This window comes from Colias philodice, chromosome 31, assembly GCF_061535455.1.
Source record: "Colias philodice isolate Cphi_HAF_F1 chromosome 31, ilColPhil1 Martin Lab GWU primary, whole genome shotgun sequence".
Taxonomy (NCBI): domain Eukaryota; kingdom Metazoa; phylum Arthropoda; class Insecta; order Lepidoptera; family Pieridae; genus Colias; species Colias philodice.
In genome coordinates this window covers 1,217,641-1,234,141 of record NC_143116.1, presented here as the reverse complement: position 1 = coordinate 1,234,141, position 16,501 = coordinate 1,217,641, and the positions used below count along the sequence as shown (strand labels likewise).

The following is a 16,501-nucleotide window of genomic DNA, read 5'->3' as shown; positions in this document are numbered from 1 at the left end:
TGCACTGGATTTATCTCTTTTTTTTTCAATCGCTTGAATGATATAGGATGGGTCCTTGATGGGCATCGAATGCTGAAGTCTCGAATCAATCAATTCTGACAGTAGGCAATTTATGTAAAATCCAATAATGGTCCATCATTTTATTTTGCCTAAACGTTACATACTTTTTTATATATTCTATTTTATATATTCTATTTTTAACGAATGATTCACTCCAGTCCAAACAGCAAATAAGCAGACTTCTGCTTCTGCAACGTTTAGTTGTCCCTGAATTTGGAAAAAATAGTCATGATTCTTATCTATGACAAAAGTGTTATTTTTTGCATTGTATTTCAAATATTAAATTTTTTTTAACCGCATCTTCCGCATTCATGTCTTTTGCCGGAATTAGACATTTAACTTCTACTAGTCCCATTTTCCCTTTTTGATATGGGAGTGTATAAAGTAATTTTTTTAGATATTTCTCGTTATACTTTTAAAAAGTTATTATTGTCATTTTGCTCATTAGGTAAAGTAATTTCGACATCAGTTTTAAGTTTTTTGATACCTGCAATAATAACGTCATAATCGCCTGCACATACTTATCGATTACACCCTGTATACAATCCACCATCCACATTCATAATGTTTTCCTGTCCTCCTCTCCTTTACGCTGTTCACCGATACATTTTAAATGAGTAAATCTGCTACCACTGAAGGATGTTTCATTGTGATCAGCAAACTTTCACCACTGTTGTCGATTATTTGTTTTTCATTTTTAATCAGCAATTGGGAATCATCAGTTTTGTTTTTTGCAGATTGGTGATGTACCCTAACAATACGTCGAAAAGGGAAAGCATCAACGAATTATCGTTTTCGTCCTCTTTTTTTTATTCTTCGCGTCTCTGTTACTTCTGTTTGTTTAGTTCTCAACCCCACTGAATTTTGATGAAGTGATGATAATCCATTCGTTTTAATATTGGTACTTAGAGTTTTTTGGTAGTTTTGTAGTTAGACTAAACTAGAAATGGTGGACTAAATTTGTCAGCGCGTCTGTAAGATCAGAATATAAAACCAACATCCTGTATTTAAGTTACAAAATTAATAATCAAACAACATGCCGCTACGTCGAAAATGACTAGAAGAAAAAATTAAAACACCTCGGATCAATTTTGGAGTAAACAAATCATTTTCCCCGTATGGGGATTTCCCCGGATGAACTTGGGAAGTTCAAGTTCTCAATACAAGTTTATATTATATTTCGTATTTCTCAAACGAAAAATAAACATTTTTGGAACTTCAAAAAAATTATATTATAAGAAAATTTATGAGCTTACTTTAGTTTTAAAGAAATATACTGACTGACACCCCGTAAAATAAAGAAATTGTTGCCAATCTTTGCAATCTATTGGGTTTCATTAACTTTATGTTCGAAGATAATTTTTTTTCTAGTAGTTACACGCGTATTTTTTTCGTTTATTTTCCATACCGAAATCAAATGTTTAAAAATACGAATATTTGCACAAAACTAAGATAAAAATAATCAATTAACAAAAATATTAAATTTAATGAAGTAGAGCAACTTTCACTTCGGTATGAAGGAAAATCGAGCGTAGAGCACACGTCAGAACGCTCCGGCCCAAGGAGCGTGACTAAAGAAATTCGCTAGGATTTTTCCTTATTATTTTAAATATTTTTTTTAATATTTAAAGAATTATCAAAATTCAAAAAAAATTTTTTTAAAGGATTAATACTCATTGGTCTTCAACCAACTCGAATAAATTAATGGAAAAAATAACTTTTAGCAGTATTTATCAATCGATTTTGTAAGGCAAAAAATGGAAAATTTAATGAATTTATAACGCTCTAATTAAGAAAATCATAAGTTTTTCGGCAATTGTATTCAGCAGTTTTTAATAACGACTATATAAGGATAATAATGCGCTGATCAGATTATGTAAATTGTAATCGGTTGCAACGTAGTGAGTGCACAAACTTAGCTCGAAATGATTTTGGGGGAAAGAGACTTATCTTGAAGGCCTGATTAAGGTAACATAAAGTAACTTTATAAATGTGAAAAAATTCACGCGCATTGCGTATATAACACTAATTGATAAACAAGAAAAAAAAATCAGTTTATCATTTCATTAGCCGGGAAAAAATTGTCAAATAACTTGTTGGAAACGCAATTTTGCTAGACTGCAGCCTTAATATTAATGTTAATTTATAGTATACTAGAGGCCCACCCCGGCATCGCCCGTGGTATATATTTCGCAATAAAAGGTAGCCTATGTCCTTTCTCGGGTATCAAAATATGTCCATACCAAATTTCATGCAAATTGGTTCAGTAGTTTAGGCGTGATTGAGTAACAGACAGACAGACAGAGTTACTTTCGCATTTATAATATTAGTATGGATTACAATATATTATAATGGAAATAATACTATCTACTTAGCCTACAAAATAAATCTGTAGGTAACCATACCTTCTTCAGGATACCTACCTATGCGGGTTTTTCTTTGAAAATGCGGGCGAAGCCGCGGGCGGAAAGCTAGTCTTTTATAAAATAACTAAACTATTACCTTACATTTTCCAGCCAACGCCACAGACCGTACCAGCCCAAAGAACATTACGGATATCCGAAAAGCGATACAGATGTACAATGAAGCCCAGACCATTTATAATGAAGATATCTTCGGACCAGTCCAAAATGACACCATAATTATTGCTATACAGGTGTGTACAATTATATTATTTACTAGCCATGCTCCGCGGTTTTACCCGAAGTGCTCTGCTCCTGTTGGTCTCAGCGAGAAGATATATAGCCTATAGCCTTCCTCGATAAATGAGCTATCTAACACCGAAATAATTTTTCAAATCGGACCATTAGTTCCCGAGATTAGCGCGTTCAAACAAACTCTTCAGCTTTATAATATTAGTATAGATTTATCGAAGTGGAACTTCTTTACCTGTATGTTCGTATGTAACCGACTTTGACTCGATTTGGATTTAAACGGACAGATTTATTTCAAAATTTGTACACTTATCACGGAACTGAATATCATTTCTGAGTTTATGTAATTTCAGTGTGTATTTGATATTATTTTTGACTGTGTTTATTATTTTAAACGGTACGGTCGGTATTCATTATAGTCGTCAGATGAGATCGTGATAAAAAAAAACAGTTTTTAAATAGTGTAATTTTAATTTATACAAACCTTGTCCTGACATTCTGGAACACAATCGCAAATGCAATCGTTCAGGAGTTCTAAATGTACATACATTTGGTATTCATACTTATATCTCCAACCTCTTACTCTATATCCTCTTTATTTTTATAACAATGTACGATTTTCATTCATTCCTCCTAAAGAAATCACTTATACCATACCACCATACTAAAAATAAAACACAACTTCAAGAAACTGCTTTATACAAAGAACTTCGGTTTTGCCATTTTCCGTCTAGCCAATATCAAATCCTTTCCGTTCTTGCCTATCAGACTCACTCTCTCTGGGTACAATTTCGTCTCTATTGGCAATGTTATCTTCTGCTTTCTCTTCTGTTTTCTATTCTTCTTCTTCTCTTTCTTTGGTATTAATCTCTCTTCTACCCAAATGTATTGTTGGTCGTCTGGTATGGCGGTATCGAATCGAAACTTTCTTGGTATCTAAAATTGTATTGATAGGGTAAATAAGACTTAATTGTTTCGTTTTTTGAGTTTATTTTTGTATAGCGTGATGATATATTATAGCCTTCCTCGACAAATGGGCTATCTAACACCAAAATAATTTTTCAAATCGGACCAGTAGTTCCAGAGATTAGCGCGTTCAAAAATGCAAACTCTTCAGCTTTATAATATTAGTATAAATAACAACATGCTAGATATTATTTCTAGTGTATGTTTATTGTTTATCAGTATAAGTGTCATAATATGTGTTACCGTTGGATTTATAACTACTGTGTCTACAGATTTTGATAAAATCTGTCAATTTCATCACGATAAAGTTACATCTTATCTGATAGGGTATTTGGGCTACCATTTACGATTTAGGGCTGATTTTTCAATCCTTGGTTAAAACTTATTCGTCGAATAATGTATAAAACTACCATTTTAAAAACATATTCTAATTGCCCGTATTTGACAGTTTACGTGCCATTTTAATATCATCGTGTAATACTTTATTGGACGGATAAGTTTTATCCAAGCATTGAAAAATCGGCCCTTTAAACAATATTTGTCCTTGTTTGAAAACGCGCTATTCTTTCCTTGTTTCTTATATTTTTGTTTTGCTATTACTTTTCCTATAACAACGTTTTTAACATTATGACGTCAAGTGGCAACATAAGATTCTGCTGTTCTTTATAAAATTTTAATGTACAAAGACGCAAAGAATCGTCATAAATTTCACAAAGTAATTTATAGCTTCAACACAATACAATAAAGTTATTTTTTTTTTGTTACAAATTCACAATTAGCAACTACATTACTGCGACTGATCGATTACTATTGTCGTAAATAAAATTACAATAAAATATATATATTACTTATCACGAAGAAATGTTTATTTGTGTATAGTTTGAGGGTGTCCTTCAAGGTTCATTACTGGGGTCACTTTTATTGCTTATTTATAACAATGATTGATAGTGCATTTTTCGTACACACGATGAGTTTACGCGAAATTCGAAACTTGAATAAGGCAATGCGATTAAATAGGCCAGTGGAAATTAACATTAAATTCGCAAAGCACGATGTAGATTTGAATTTTTGGTATGTTGTTTGGATCAGTTAGGGTGATGTAAATCCCAATTTGCAACTTCGAAAAAGTTGTGCTCGCTGCGCACCACGTGATAAACTGCGAAAATTTTGGACTTTTTTCACTTTTTGCTCTAAAAGTCATAAACTATGCGTTTCCGACAAGTATGATTCAGTACATAAATTAAGGTTATTAAATTTGCAACAATTTAAGCCTAACCGCAGCTCTCTAAACCTTATAACGACTAAACTGTGGCCATTCGAAGATGGTTCATTTTTCCCGAAATATTGAAATTTTTAGTTTTGCTCCCGTTTGAAGCAAAATATTGGCAAAAACCGCTCGTTCTATGAGAAGTTCGTATAGTAAAGTTGTAGTGCATTTAATTTTCTTTCATAAGAGCATAGAACAAAGTCTGTGAGACAAATATTTCACACACAATATCTGAAAAACAAAAAGAAGGTAGAAATAGATTTTTAAAGAATTGAAACTGAGAGCATATAAAATCATAAAAAGAATAATACTTTTTCATTTGCAGGATAGGTAATTAACAAAATTACAAAATTTGGGAAAGTAGGAAAAAAGATTATACGCAAATAATAAACTGCGAAAATTTTGGACTTTTTTCACTTTTTGCTCTAAAAGTCATAAACTATGCGTTTCCGACAAGTATCATTCAGTACATAAATTAAGGTTATTAAATTTGCAACAATTTAAGTCTAATTAAAGCTCTCTAAATCTTATAGCGACTAAACTGTGGCCATTCGAAGATGGTTCATTTTTCCCGAAATATTAAATTTTTAGTTTTGCTCCCGTTTGAAGCAAAATATTGGCAAAAACCGCTCGTTCTATGAGAAGGTCGTATAATAAAGTTGTAGTGCATTTAATTTTCTTTCATTAGAGCATAGAACAAAGTCTGTGAGACAAATAGTTCACTCACAATATCTGAAAAACAAAAAGAAGGTAGAAATAGATTTTTAAAGAATTGAAACTGAGGGCATATAAAATCATAAAAAGGATAATACTTTTTCATTTGCAGTATAGGTAATTAACAAAATTACAAAGCTAATTAAATTTGCAACAATTTAAGCCAAACCGCAGCTCTCTAAACCTTATAACAACTAAGCTGTGGCCTTTCAAAGATAGTCAGTTTTTCCCGAAAATTTCAAATTTTTAGTTTTGCTCCCGACTGAACCAAAATATTGGCAAAAACCGCTCGTTCTATGAGAAAGTCGTATAATAAAGTTGTAGTGCATTTAATTTTCTTTCATTAGAGCATAGAACAAAGTCTGTGAGACAAATAGTTCACTCACAATATCTGAAAAACAAAAAGAAGGTAGAAATAGATTTTTAAAGAATTGAAACTGAGGGCATATAAAATCATAAAAAGGATAATACTTTTTCATTTGCAGTATAGGTAATTAACAAAATTACAAAGCTAATTAAATTTGCAACAATTTAAGCCAAACCGCAGCTCTCTAAACCTTATAACAACTAAGCTGTGGCCTTTCAAAGATAGTCAGTTTTTCCCGAAAATTTCAAATTTTTAGTTTTGCTCCCGTTTGAACCAAAATATTGGCAAAAACCGCTCGTTCTATGAGAAAGTCGTATAATAAAGTTGTAGTGCATTTAATTTTCTTTCATTAGAGCATAGAACAAAGTCTGTGAGACAAATAGTTCACTCACAATATCTGAAAAACAAAAAGAAGGTAGAAATATATTTTTAAAGAATTGAAACTGAGGGCATATAAAATCATAAAAAGGATAATACTTTTTCATTTGCAGGATAGGTAATTAACAAAATTAAATTTTCTACAACTTTATTTTATGACCTTCTCATAGAACGAGCGGTTTTGCCAATATTTTGGTTGAGATCGATTTAATAAAAGAAGTCTATCGAATTATTATAGGAACGTGATAAAAGTGTATTTGTGTGTGTATTTTTTCTATATTTCATTTGTAATAGTAATTTAAAACATTAGAATAAAAAAATTACTTACCAAATATTCTCTACAGTATTCAACTTGAGGCTTGTAATGTGGAATATAAACTTTGGGGTACTCAAATTTTACTCTGGCCATTAGTACTTTCGGAAAATCCGGTTTTTGATACCTAGACAGTAGAAGGATTATTTAACAGTTGATTGTAAACTTTAAAATATTGTATTAAGGGCTATGATATATAAAAAAGCTAGATACGTTACCCGCTCTCTATTTTGGCAAGAAAAAACTCAGCTAAGTGCCCGAGTTTCACTTAGTCACGCACCATTCAGCGTCGTGGCTGGACGTTCTTTTTATATTTTAATCGGCAGTTGTTATTACGAAGTACATGAGTGAGACATGTATTATGTCTCGTGCGTGAGAGTGAAAGAGAGAACAACTGTATTGGTGATAATGCGTTAGTAAGTAGGTATGTATTAATTACGCTGTTTTTTAGTGCAATGATGTTGGCGTATGCCGCGTCTACTAGTATAATAGAGTCATTGATTAAGGTTGCTTTTCCACCAATAATGTGCGAGGAAATGTAGCGAGGAATGTGTTTGTAAATAACCAATCATAACGCTTCATTTAGTTAAAAGTTTAAAGCGATACTTTAGTTTCTATAGGTTTTCTTAGTTCCGTACTAGATGGTGTTTTATTTACTTGTTAATTATTTATTTATTAGTTTTCCGTCCGCGGCTTCGCTCGCGTTTTCAAAGAAAAACCTGCATAGTTCCCGTTCCCGTGGGACCCGGGATAAAACCTATCCTTTGTTAATCCAAGTTACACTCTATATGTGTGCTAAATTTCATTGTAATCGGTTCAAAGTGTAACAAACATACATACATACAGATATATCCATCCTCACAAAATTTCGTATTCACAATATAAGTAGGTTTGATTAAAAAAATTAAAATTGTGGGTAGTATAATAAAACTTACCATACTGCGTCCCAATGGTCCATATACATTGGTTCAGGCATGATGATCTTCATCCAACGTAAAATGTCACATCTGTATTGGACATAAGGTTGTGAATAGCTTGTTTCGATGGTTCTGTCATTGCTTATTGTAATGACAGAACCATAATATAATGGGCTCTCTTCACAATGGGTAGCGTTGGGCAAGTGGAGGCAATGACGATAGTGTAGAGAGCCTTAATGTCTTATGATCGGCCGTCATTGTAGATGTTTATTCATAATCGCCGTAATGGCGGCAAACATCGACGACCAATTGATGGGCCAACGCTGCCCATTGTGCAGAGAGCCAGAGAGATTATAGAATATTGATTGGAATATAATTGAATATTGTTGCTATTTTCCACCAACTTCAAAACAGGAGGAGACTTCTGAGGCGATAAAAAAACTCAAATATCGCCTCAGAAGTTTCGATTGTATGAATCGATTTTAATTTTTTTTAAAACAGTGCCTTCCTGTTTTTCTTATTTATTATGTTATATGTAATTTTGTCTAGTTTTGGCAATATTAAAACGGTTAAGTTTGTTAAATATAATCTTTATAGCATTTCACTATCACTACATAGTATAAAACAAAGTCGCATTCTCTGTCCCTATGTCCCTTTGTATGCTTAAATCTTTAAAACTACGCAATGAATTTTGATGCGGTTTTTTTTAATAGATAGAGTGATTCAAGAGGAAGGTTTTAATATATAATTTATTAGGTTTTAGACAAAGTGGGCGAAGCCGCGGGCGGTAAGCTAGTAATTTATAAAATAGTGCAAAATATCAAAATTAATAAAATGATCGAAAGTTTGTATTCGAACGTGCGTCCTTCACTTTACCGGCTGTGTACTCATTGAAATAATGTTTCGTATTGACTGATCTAATATATATTATAAAGGCGAAAGTTTGTAAGGATGTATGGATGTATGGATGTTTGTTACTCTTACCGATTACAATGAAATTTAGCACACATATAGAGGGTAACTTGGATTAACACATAGGATAGTTTTTAACCCGGAAATCCCACGGGAACGGGAACTATGCGGGTTTTCCTTTGCAAACGCGGGCGAAGCCGCGGGCGGAAAACTAGTATATTAATAAACTAGCTTTCCGCCCGCGGCTTCGCCCTCGTTTTCAAAGAAAAAGTTTTTGTTAAAAATAATCATTTTAGTGCAAAATATCATTTAAAAATTAATAAATTGATCTTGAGTTTGTATTCCAACAAGCGTCCTTCGCATACCGGCTGTGTACTCATTGAAATAATGTTTCGTATTGACTGATATATTAATAAACTAGCTTTCCGCCCGCGGCTTCGCCCTCGTTTTCATAGAAAAACCCGCATAATTCCCGTTCCCGTGGGATTTCCGGGATCCCTTCCTATGTGTTAATCCAAATTACATATATGTATGTGCTAAATTTCACTTTAATCGATTCACTACTATTTGCGTAAAAGGGCAACAAACATACATACATACACATACATCCATCCTCACAAACTTTCGCATTTATAATATTAATAGGATTAATAGGATAGGATAGGATTAGGCTAAAATATGGCGTATTTATCAAAAACATGTCACCCTATCAAGTATCAAGAAAATACGGTGTAAATTTTGTAATTACAGTGAAACAATGATAAAGAATATTATCATTTCTCTGAATCTGATAAGACTAATTGTACTTAATTAGGCGTATCTTTTTATAAGCCGAAACGTGTAAATGCAGTATTATTTTGAACCGACTCCAAAAAAATACGGAGATTTTCAATATGTATTTTATAATAACGTATTTAATACAAGTTTTCATCGCCACAGAAGTTCCAATTGTATGAACCGATTTTGATGACATTTTAAGCTATTGCATAATATGTTGTATGTAAGTAATAGGGTTGTTGAGGATTCCTCTTCCGCTTCCTCATAATGCGGAAGTTCCGCAATATTTTGGGTTCCTCTACCGTTACCGCATCCTCAAAAATGAAAATAAAAAAATCCTCTTCCGCTATCGTTTCCTCAAAATTTAGAGGAAATTTATGAGGATGCTGATCCGATCGGGCGGCGAATTTACAAAGCCTATTTAGACCTATGTATTTGAGTTACGAGTCGGACTCTACTAACGAACAAGAGTCTTACCGCCATATTTATATCTGCGCCTAACACTTATCTCTAAACATAATAATATAACATTTTCTCTCATACTCAGAAGAAACATATTTTACCAAATAATGTTTGTCAAAAGTCATTTTAAATTAAAAAAACAAACAAGTTGTTTAAGCTTACATAATATCTACCAGTTAGTTTTCTTTGTGGAAATCGCCTAATGTTGCTTCCGGCACTGAGATAGATTAGGTTTTTTCGAGTAATATGCATAAACAAAAGCTCATCTGAGTCCGGCTCGTGACTCAAATAGTGTACTTAGAGGCTTTGTAAAACTCGCGATCGGGCGAGCTAACCTCCCCTAACCTTAAACCAGTAGCGTTTAGCTACTATTATGTATTCTGTGCTTAAACATCAATATGTACAGACAGGAGAATGGCTTTTGTTTTAATTTTTAATTTTAAAAGTTTTTGTTTTTTAATCATGATTATAATTTCCTATCATCCTCAGCCTCATCCGCTTCCTCTTCCGCTTCCTCATCCGCATCCTCTTCCTCAAAAAAATATCCTCTTCCTCATCCGCATCCCCTAAATTTGTGTGTGAAAATTCCTCTTCCTCCTCCTCTTCCTCATAATCACTTCCTCAACAACCCAAGTAAGTAATATTAATTATAATGTGGGTACTTTGATATACTTTATAAAAATGTAATTTCACTTGATCATTATAATAAAGAGTTAAACACAACACCATCCATACTAATATTATAAATGCGAAAGTAACTCTGTCTGTCTGTCTGTTACTCAATCACGCCTAAACTACTGAACCAATTTGCATGAAATTTGGTATGGAGATATTTTGATACGACGATCCGAGAAAGGACATAGGCTACTTTTTATTGCGAAATATATACCACGGGCGAAGCCGCCGCGGACCGCTAGTAGCTTATAAAATACATATTGAAAATCTCCTTATTTTTTCGAAGTCGGTTCAAAATAAAGGAAGGTTATACGTGTAAACATATCTTGTAAAGTTTTATCTGATGGTTATCTATACTAATATTAAGCGGGCTACTCACGTACCTGCGCAGGGGCAATACTGGAATAATCTCGATTGGTCTGCGGTCGGAGCAATTTCAGCTGTTCTCTAAATTGCCCCTGCTTGCCTATACACATCACAATTATTTAGGAGCCAATTAAGGGTGCAATTTCAATATTGCCCCTGCTGCAGGTAGGTGAGTAGCCGGTTTAATGTGTATAGGCTAGCAGGGGCAATTTAGAGAACAGCTGAAATTGTTCCGACACTTTGTGCGCACACTTGTTGCGACTTGTCTACGCGTAGAGTGTCCTATGGTGGACTTAGTTTTTAGTTTTTTAGATGTAATTATTAACATTAATACTTAGGTTTTTATTTTTTACTAACAAATGGATCTGCGATATCCGAATTTTTATGCTAAAATAAATAAATAAATAAATATTGCCCCTGCGTCAGGTACGTGAGTACCCGGCTTTATAAAACTGAAGAGTTCGTTTGAACGCGCTAAATCAGGGACTACGGGTCCGATTGAAAAACAATTTCATTCTTATATAGTCCATTCATCGATGGATATGGGCTATAATATATCATCACACCAAGACTTAAATTAACTACAACTAAAATAAGATATTTTGTAAACTACCCACCTCGTCCAATTAACCCTTTTGCCCCAACTTGGTCCAGTCCTGGATTTGAACCAAGTGCAGTGCGTGAGTGGCTTCCGTGGTGGTAGGTTGATGCTCCTTACGAATCGTATGAAATCTGTAGTGTAGAGATTGCGTATTGATGATGTTATTGTCTGAAATGAGGGTAGATCGATATTGATTGCATATTTTTGTTTGAGTTTTATATTCGTTATTAATAATTCGTTAATAAATGATGCGCTGGAAGGTCAATTTCCATTATTGAAATGAATAAAAGAAAAGATCTTTTATTGGTATAAAAAAAGAAGCGCCAGACTTTACGTAGTGACTACTGTAGCGCCATCTATATAATTATTTTTTGATAAACAAATTAAAGAAATGACAGTCATAAATACTAAAAAAAAATGTGTGCGTGTACTAGTGTACACACGTAAGAAGTGAAACTTCTTTATGACCTTATTTTTCAAAAAATAATTTACTATATGCAACTTTACAGAAATACGTTGAATCACGCGTGGTAGGGATTAGAAAAAGATGGCGCGTAACGGAAAAATGTCACGCGCAACGAAAAAATGTTACACTAAATTTTTTTCCAACCCCGATAAAGAAGTTTCACTTCAATAAAAACTAATAACTGAACTAAATATATCATATAACTTTTCCTATTGCAGTCCCTATCAGCTAAAGAAAGTGTTCCTTCAATCAGTTTGCTCTCCACTATACACAGTTTATTAAGCTATTGCATAGCTTCTATCGCGGGCCTTGAGCGCGGGGACCGAATCCAGAAATTCCGTAACGAAAATAACCTAACGCTCCCTACTCCGACGGACACGGAGGTATGGCTTGAAGGCATGCTATGCAATAGCTTTACCGCGGCAGTCCCCGAGTGCCACACGTCTTTTTTATCATAACTTCATTAATTACCTTAATATGTTCAAACTGCTGGACTCCAATTTCTGGTAACATAGATGGATCCTCCATCATTATTAAACGCATGCCATTTATATTATTGTCCAAGAAACAGCTCTGAAACATAATATTATATTTAATATTTATCGCCAAATGTATTACTAAGCGTAAAACTCGAGAACGGCTCGACCAATATGGTTAATTTTTTACGTTTTTGTAAAGGGACAAGGAAGGTTCTTATGGAGAGAACATGAAAATGGCAATAGGGCAGAAAAACGTCCGCTGGGGCAGATAGTTACTGTTATAATTGAAGTGAAACTTTAGGCGCGTTGAGAATAAAATTTCAAGCTCGCGCCATGGCTGTACCGTCACGTCACGGAGTAAGACGACGATTTTGATATCTTTGAATCTTGCCAAAGAAGTTTCACTTCTGATTCGTATGCTCGGCAAACACGCTCTTTTTCTGCTAGTACTGTTCATATTTCTGCTTGACTGACCGGTTGGCTTGGTTGGTAGTGGCCCTGCCTTCCAAGCCAGAGGTCGTGGGTTCGATTCCCACCCGGGACAAATATTTGTGTGATTAACATAGATGTTTGCACTGTGTCTCGGTGTTAATTATGTATATAAGTATTTATTTAAAATTATACTATATGTATGTATATCAGCCATCTGGTTTCCATAACACAAGCGAAAGCTTAGTATGGGATCAAATCGTGATGTGTGTGAAAATTGTCTTGAAATATTTATTTATTATTATTCGTGCACCTTATATTCCGGGAAGCCAATTTCCTCAATCCATACAGCCACATCACTTGGTGACCAACCAAAAGCTTGTGGTAGTGGTAACTTATCCACTATAGTAGCCGTCAGTTCGTATAGAGATGGTGGTGATTTGAGACATGGTAGTAGCTTCCTGAAATTGACATCACAATTGATATAAAAGAATAAGTAAAGGGGAGAGATACTTTGGACTAATAGATGGACGATCGGGGATAATGAATAAGACAAAAAACACATCAAGGGTTGAGGTAATTAAGTCTTCAACCTCAATCAATAGATCCAAGGATGTACACTGAATATATATGCAAAAAATTCAGTTTATGTGCACATTGTTCAGATTAGCACTGTTCCAATCTATGAAAATAAACATTGTTAAGAAACCGGTTCGTCAAAAAATATATTGACGTGTGACGTCAACCAATCGGTATTTAGACAGCACGAAAGATTAACTTTAAAAAAATAATAGATGATTATTATGTAGATATTGATGGTTACAATAATAATATTAATTCCGATGATGATGTTCGTAGAGACACCTCACTCTGAATCGCGCAAGCGAAATGTTTTCGCTACAGAACGTAATATAGATATATAACCTTCCGACATCATTCATCGGGGCCGTAACGGCCGGCTAGTCGAGTAGACTGGTCGAGCATAATATGTTGATGATGATAGCGATTAAGATAATACTAAAGTACGGCCAACGAGAAGCGATACCAAATGCAAACAAAACACATGCAAGGTCAGTTTGAATTGCAGGGGTGCGTAACTTTTTGAAAGTTGGATTTAGGTATATAGTTTTAAAAAATATCCGGTAAATTGTAATAATACCAAACAGGATAGTCTATTTTTATAAATTTTATCATAATTTGAATTATTGTATAATGTAGATTTAAATTAAATAACGCGAATAATAATAATTTTCTGAATCATAAAATATAATAAGAATAATAAAATGGCCGCCCGAATGTAGGCGAATCCGTCTTGACGTTGTTATGTTTTTGCCGGGAGAACGAGACATTACGAGAAAGGCACAAGATGGAAAGAGATAGATATTAGATTGTCAACGCCACAATTGTTTTCTAGGTGAATGACCTTTTGTATCGCTTCTCGTTGGCCTTACTTTAATTACAATAATGATGTTGATGATAATTCTAATATTAACAAAAATATCAACGCACTTCTTTTTAACATAAGGGTCCTGCTTCGGGAAGCAGCCGCACTCCACACACGTGGTTTTATCCGGAGTGATATAGATCGGTTCAGGGGGTTTTATTACTATGGAAGGGGTACGTTTGGGTATCTTGATTTTGTGGGGCTTGTGGTGTTTCTGGAATAGACAAAATATGTTTATTGACATCACTACATAGTATAAAACAAAGTTGCTTTTTCTGTCCCTATGTATGCTTAAATCTTTAAAACTACGCAACGGATTTTAATGTTCATTTTTTAGTATGAGTAATTGAAGAGGAAGGTAGTACTTCACCCGCTTTGTCTAAACAAAGCGGGTGAAGCCGCGGGCGGAATGCTAGTAAAATTTTAAAGCCAAATAATCGTCAGATTTTGATACAACTATAAAATCTTAATTGAACTTTCTCATAACAAAAACAAATATAAAAAAGAGCGAAATTGGTCCGGAAGTTCGGTGATAACAAACAATACCTATCTATAGTTACTTAGTAGAAAATAACGTAGGACTTATTACCTAAAGCGATCTCTACCAGACTAGACACTGAAAAAATACATACCCTCGTTTCTTCGGTCATTTTTGGACATTAAAATTATAAAATATTTACTAGAGTAAACTTTAAACAGAGTTGTATAGTAAAAGTGTCAAAATAACATGAGATGACATATTTTAAAATGTTTTTATATAGTTTAGGTTTTATATGTAATAAGTTTATAATATATACAAAGATGTCCTTTGTCTGTGCCTTTGTCCATATAAATTAATATTTTTATAAGTTAGAATGGTATAACAATTTAAAACAAATTTGCCTCATATTTTAGAACCCATTATTATTTTTAATAGCGTTGAAAGGTCCGATCCCATCATGCTTAAAAATTGACCTAAACAAAAGTCTGCCTACGCATGTTATTTGGCAGAGTTTTGTGTCAAGTTTGTCAAAATCGAGTTTAAAAGAGTCGGTTACATACAAACATAAAGGTAAATAAATAAATTAAAAAATCTATCTATACTATACTAATATTATAAAGCTGAAGAGTTTGTTTGTTTGTTTGTTTGAAGTTGAACGCGCTAATCTCAGGAACTACTGGTCCGATTTGAAAAATTCATTCGGAAAATTATTTCGTTAGATAGCCCATTTATCGAGGAGGAATTATATTTCATCACGCTAAGTCTAACATGAGCGGAGCACTGCGGACAAAACCGCGGCGGGGCACAGCTACTTTTTTCTCACATATTTTCACTAAAAATCATGTTTTAAATCCGTTTTTTTTTGCAGGTACACACAAGGTTAACATATTTAAGGCATTTGATAGTATCTCTAGCGCAGGCGAAAGATATAGACAGAACTCTGCTGGTGTTCTCTCACGATTATTATGACGAAGAAATAAATAATTTAGTTAGGAGTATAGATTTTACTAAGGTTAGTATTTATTGTGTAAATATGAAGCGACTTAAAACATTAGTTTACTATAGTTAATTATTAAAAACCTAAACCCTACCCGCTTCCGTCTTCCCAGATAAATACAACTTATAATCGAGCCAATTTAATAGCATCTACAGACGCTCCGATTTGGTTGGTGCCAACCATCCGACCACGACCAAATCGGAAAGTGTAGAGAGCGGTCGGTCCGACATAATTATTATTAATATTGGTTTGACGTGGTCGGATGCGCCGGCGGTACCGACCAAACCAACTTCCTATCCGATCCAACCAAATTGGAACGTCTGGAAGCTTTGTTCCGACCAAATCGGCTCATTCCATAGAGTAATATAGGTAATTGGCTCATTCACATTTGCAACGCCGCCGGTGTAGGACGTCAACATGAACGCCGAGGGAGTTACGGTCACCGAACGTGACATATTAATAAAATTGCTGGAACTATATAAAGACTTTCCCTGTTTGTGGGACTTAAGTAACAAAGATTACGCAAATAGAGATGCCAGAAATCAAGCGTATTTTATTATGTTAGAAGTATTAAAAAAAATTGACAGTGCGGCTACATTAAAAACCTTAAAAAATAAGTTGTAAGAGCCGCATATGACTGTAATTTTCTCTATTTCTATAGTAGAATTTAGCCCATTCTCTTCGTACTATGGTCAACTGACATATTACTCTATGGTCAACTGACAGCTGGAAGGCCAACCGTCGGACAATCTGTAGCAATGTTGGAATGGTTGCCT

The 16,501-nt window shown here is 34.0% G+C and overlaps 3 protein-coding genes across 7 annotated transcripts in view; 2 read left to right on the top strand and 1 right to left on the bottom strand.

Moving 5' to 3' along the window:
- Nup98-96 (nuclear pore complex protein Nup98-96) overlaps nt 1-16,501 on the top strand; it is a 282,640-nt gene that overhangs the window by 207,261 nt on the left and 58,878 nt on the right. The window lies entirely within an intron of this gene.
- LOC149475030 (alpha-1,6-mannosyl-glycoprotein 2-beta-N-acetylglucosaminyltransferase-like) overlaps nt 1-16,501 on the top strand; it is a 66,050-nt gene that overhangs the window by 25,856 nt on the left and 23,693 nt on the right. For 4 of the 5 annotated variants that reach the window (XM_089713881.1, XM_089713883.1, XM_089713882.1 and 1 more), the window contains exons 4-5: nt 2,577-2,716; nt 15,597-15,740. In XM_089713881.1, the coding sequence (XP_089570007.1) occupies nt 2,577-2,716; nt 15,597-15,740 (284 nt within the window). The remainder of the gene's footprint in view (nt 1-2,576; nt 2,717-15,596; nt 15,741-16,501) is intronic. The other variant, XM_089713885.1, reaches the window with a different exon arrangement.
- Nucleotides 3,411-14,517, bottom strand: LOC149475031 (uncharacterized). The gene is made up of 7 exons (XM_089713725.1): nt 14,313-14,517; nt 13,117-13,264; nt 12,367-12,468; nt 11,446-11,597; nt 7,655-7,726; nt 6,735-6,846; nt 3,411-3,650 (listed from the first exon to the last, which is right to left on the bottom strand). Exons 1-7 carry the CDS (start codon nt 14,489-14,491, stop codon nt 3,411-3,413), a joined length of 1,005 nt encoding a protein of 334 aa, XP_089569851.1. The 5' UTR covers nt 14,492-14,517.

Excerpts from the sequence above, each read along its gene's own strand:
- LOC149475031 (XM_089713725.1), bottom strand. The coding sequence starts at position 14,491 with ATGTCAATAAACATATTTTGTCTATTCCAGAAACACCACAAGCCCCAC. Across the intron at positions 13,265-14,312 it reads GACCCTTATGTTAAAAAGAA|GAAGCTACTACCATGTCTCA; the intron begins GTGCGTTGATAT and ends TGTCAATTTCAG. Across the intron at positions 6,847-7,654 it reads GACCATTGGGACGCAGTATG|GTATCAAAAACCGGATTTTC; the intron begins GTAAGTTTTATT and ends TCTACTGTCTAG.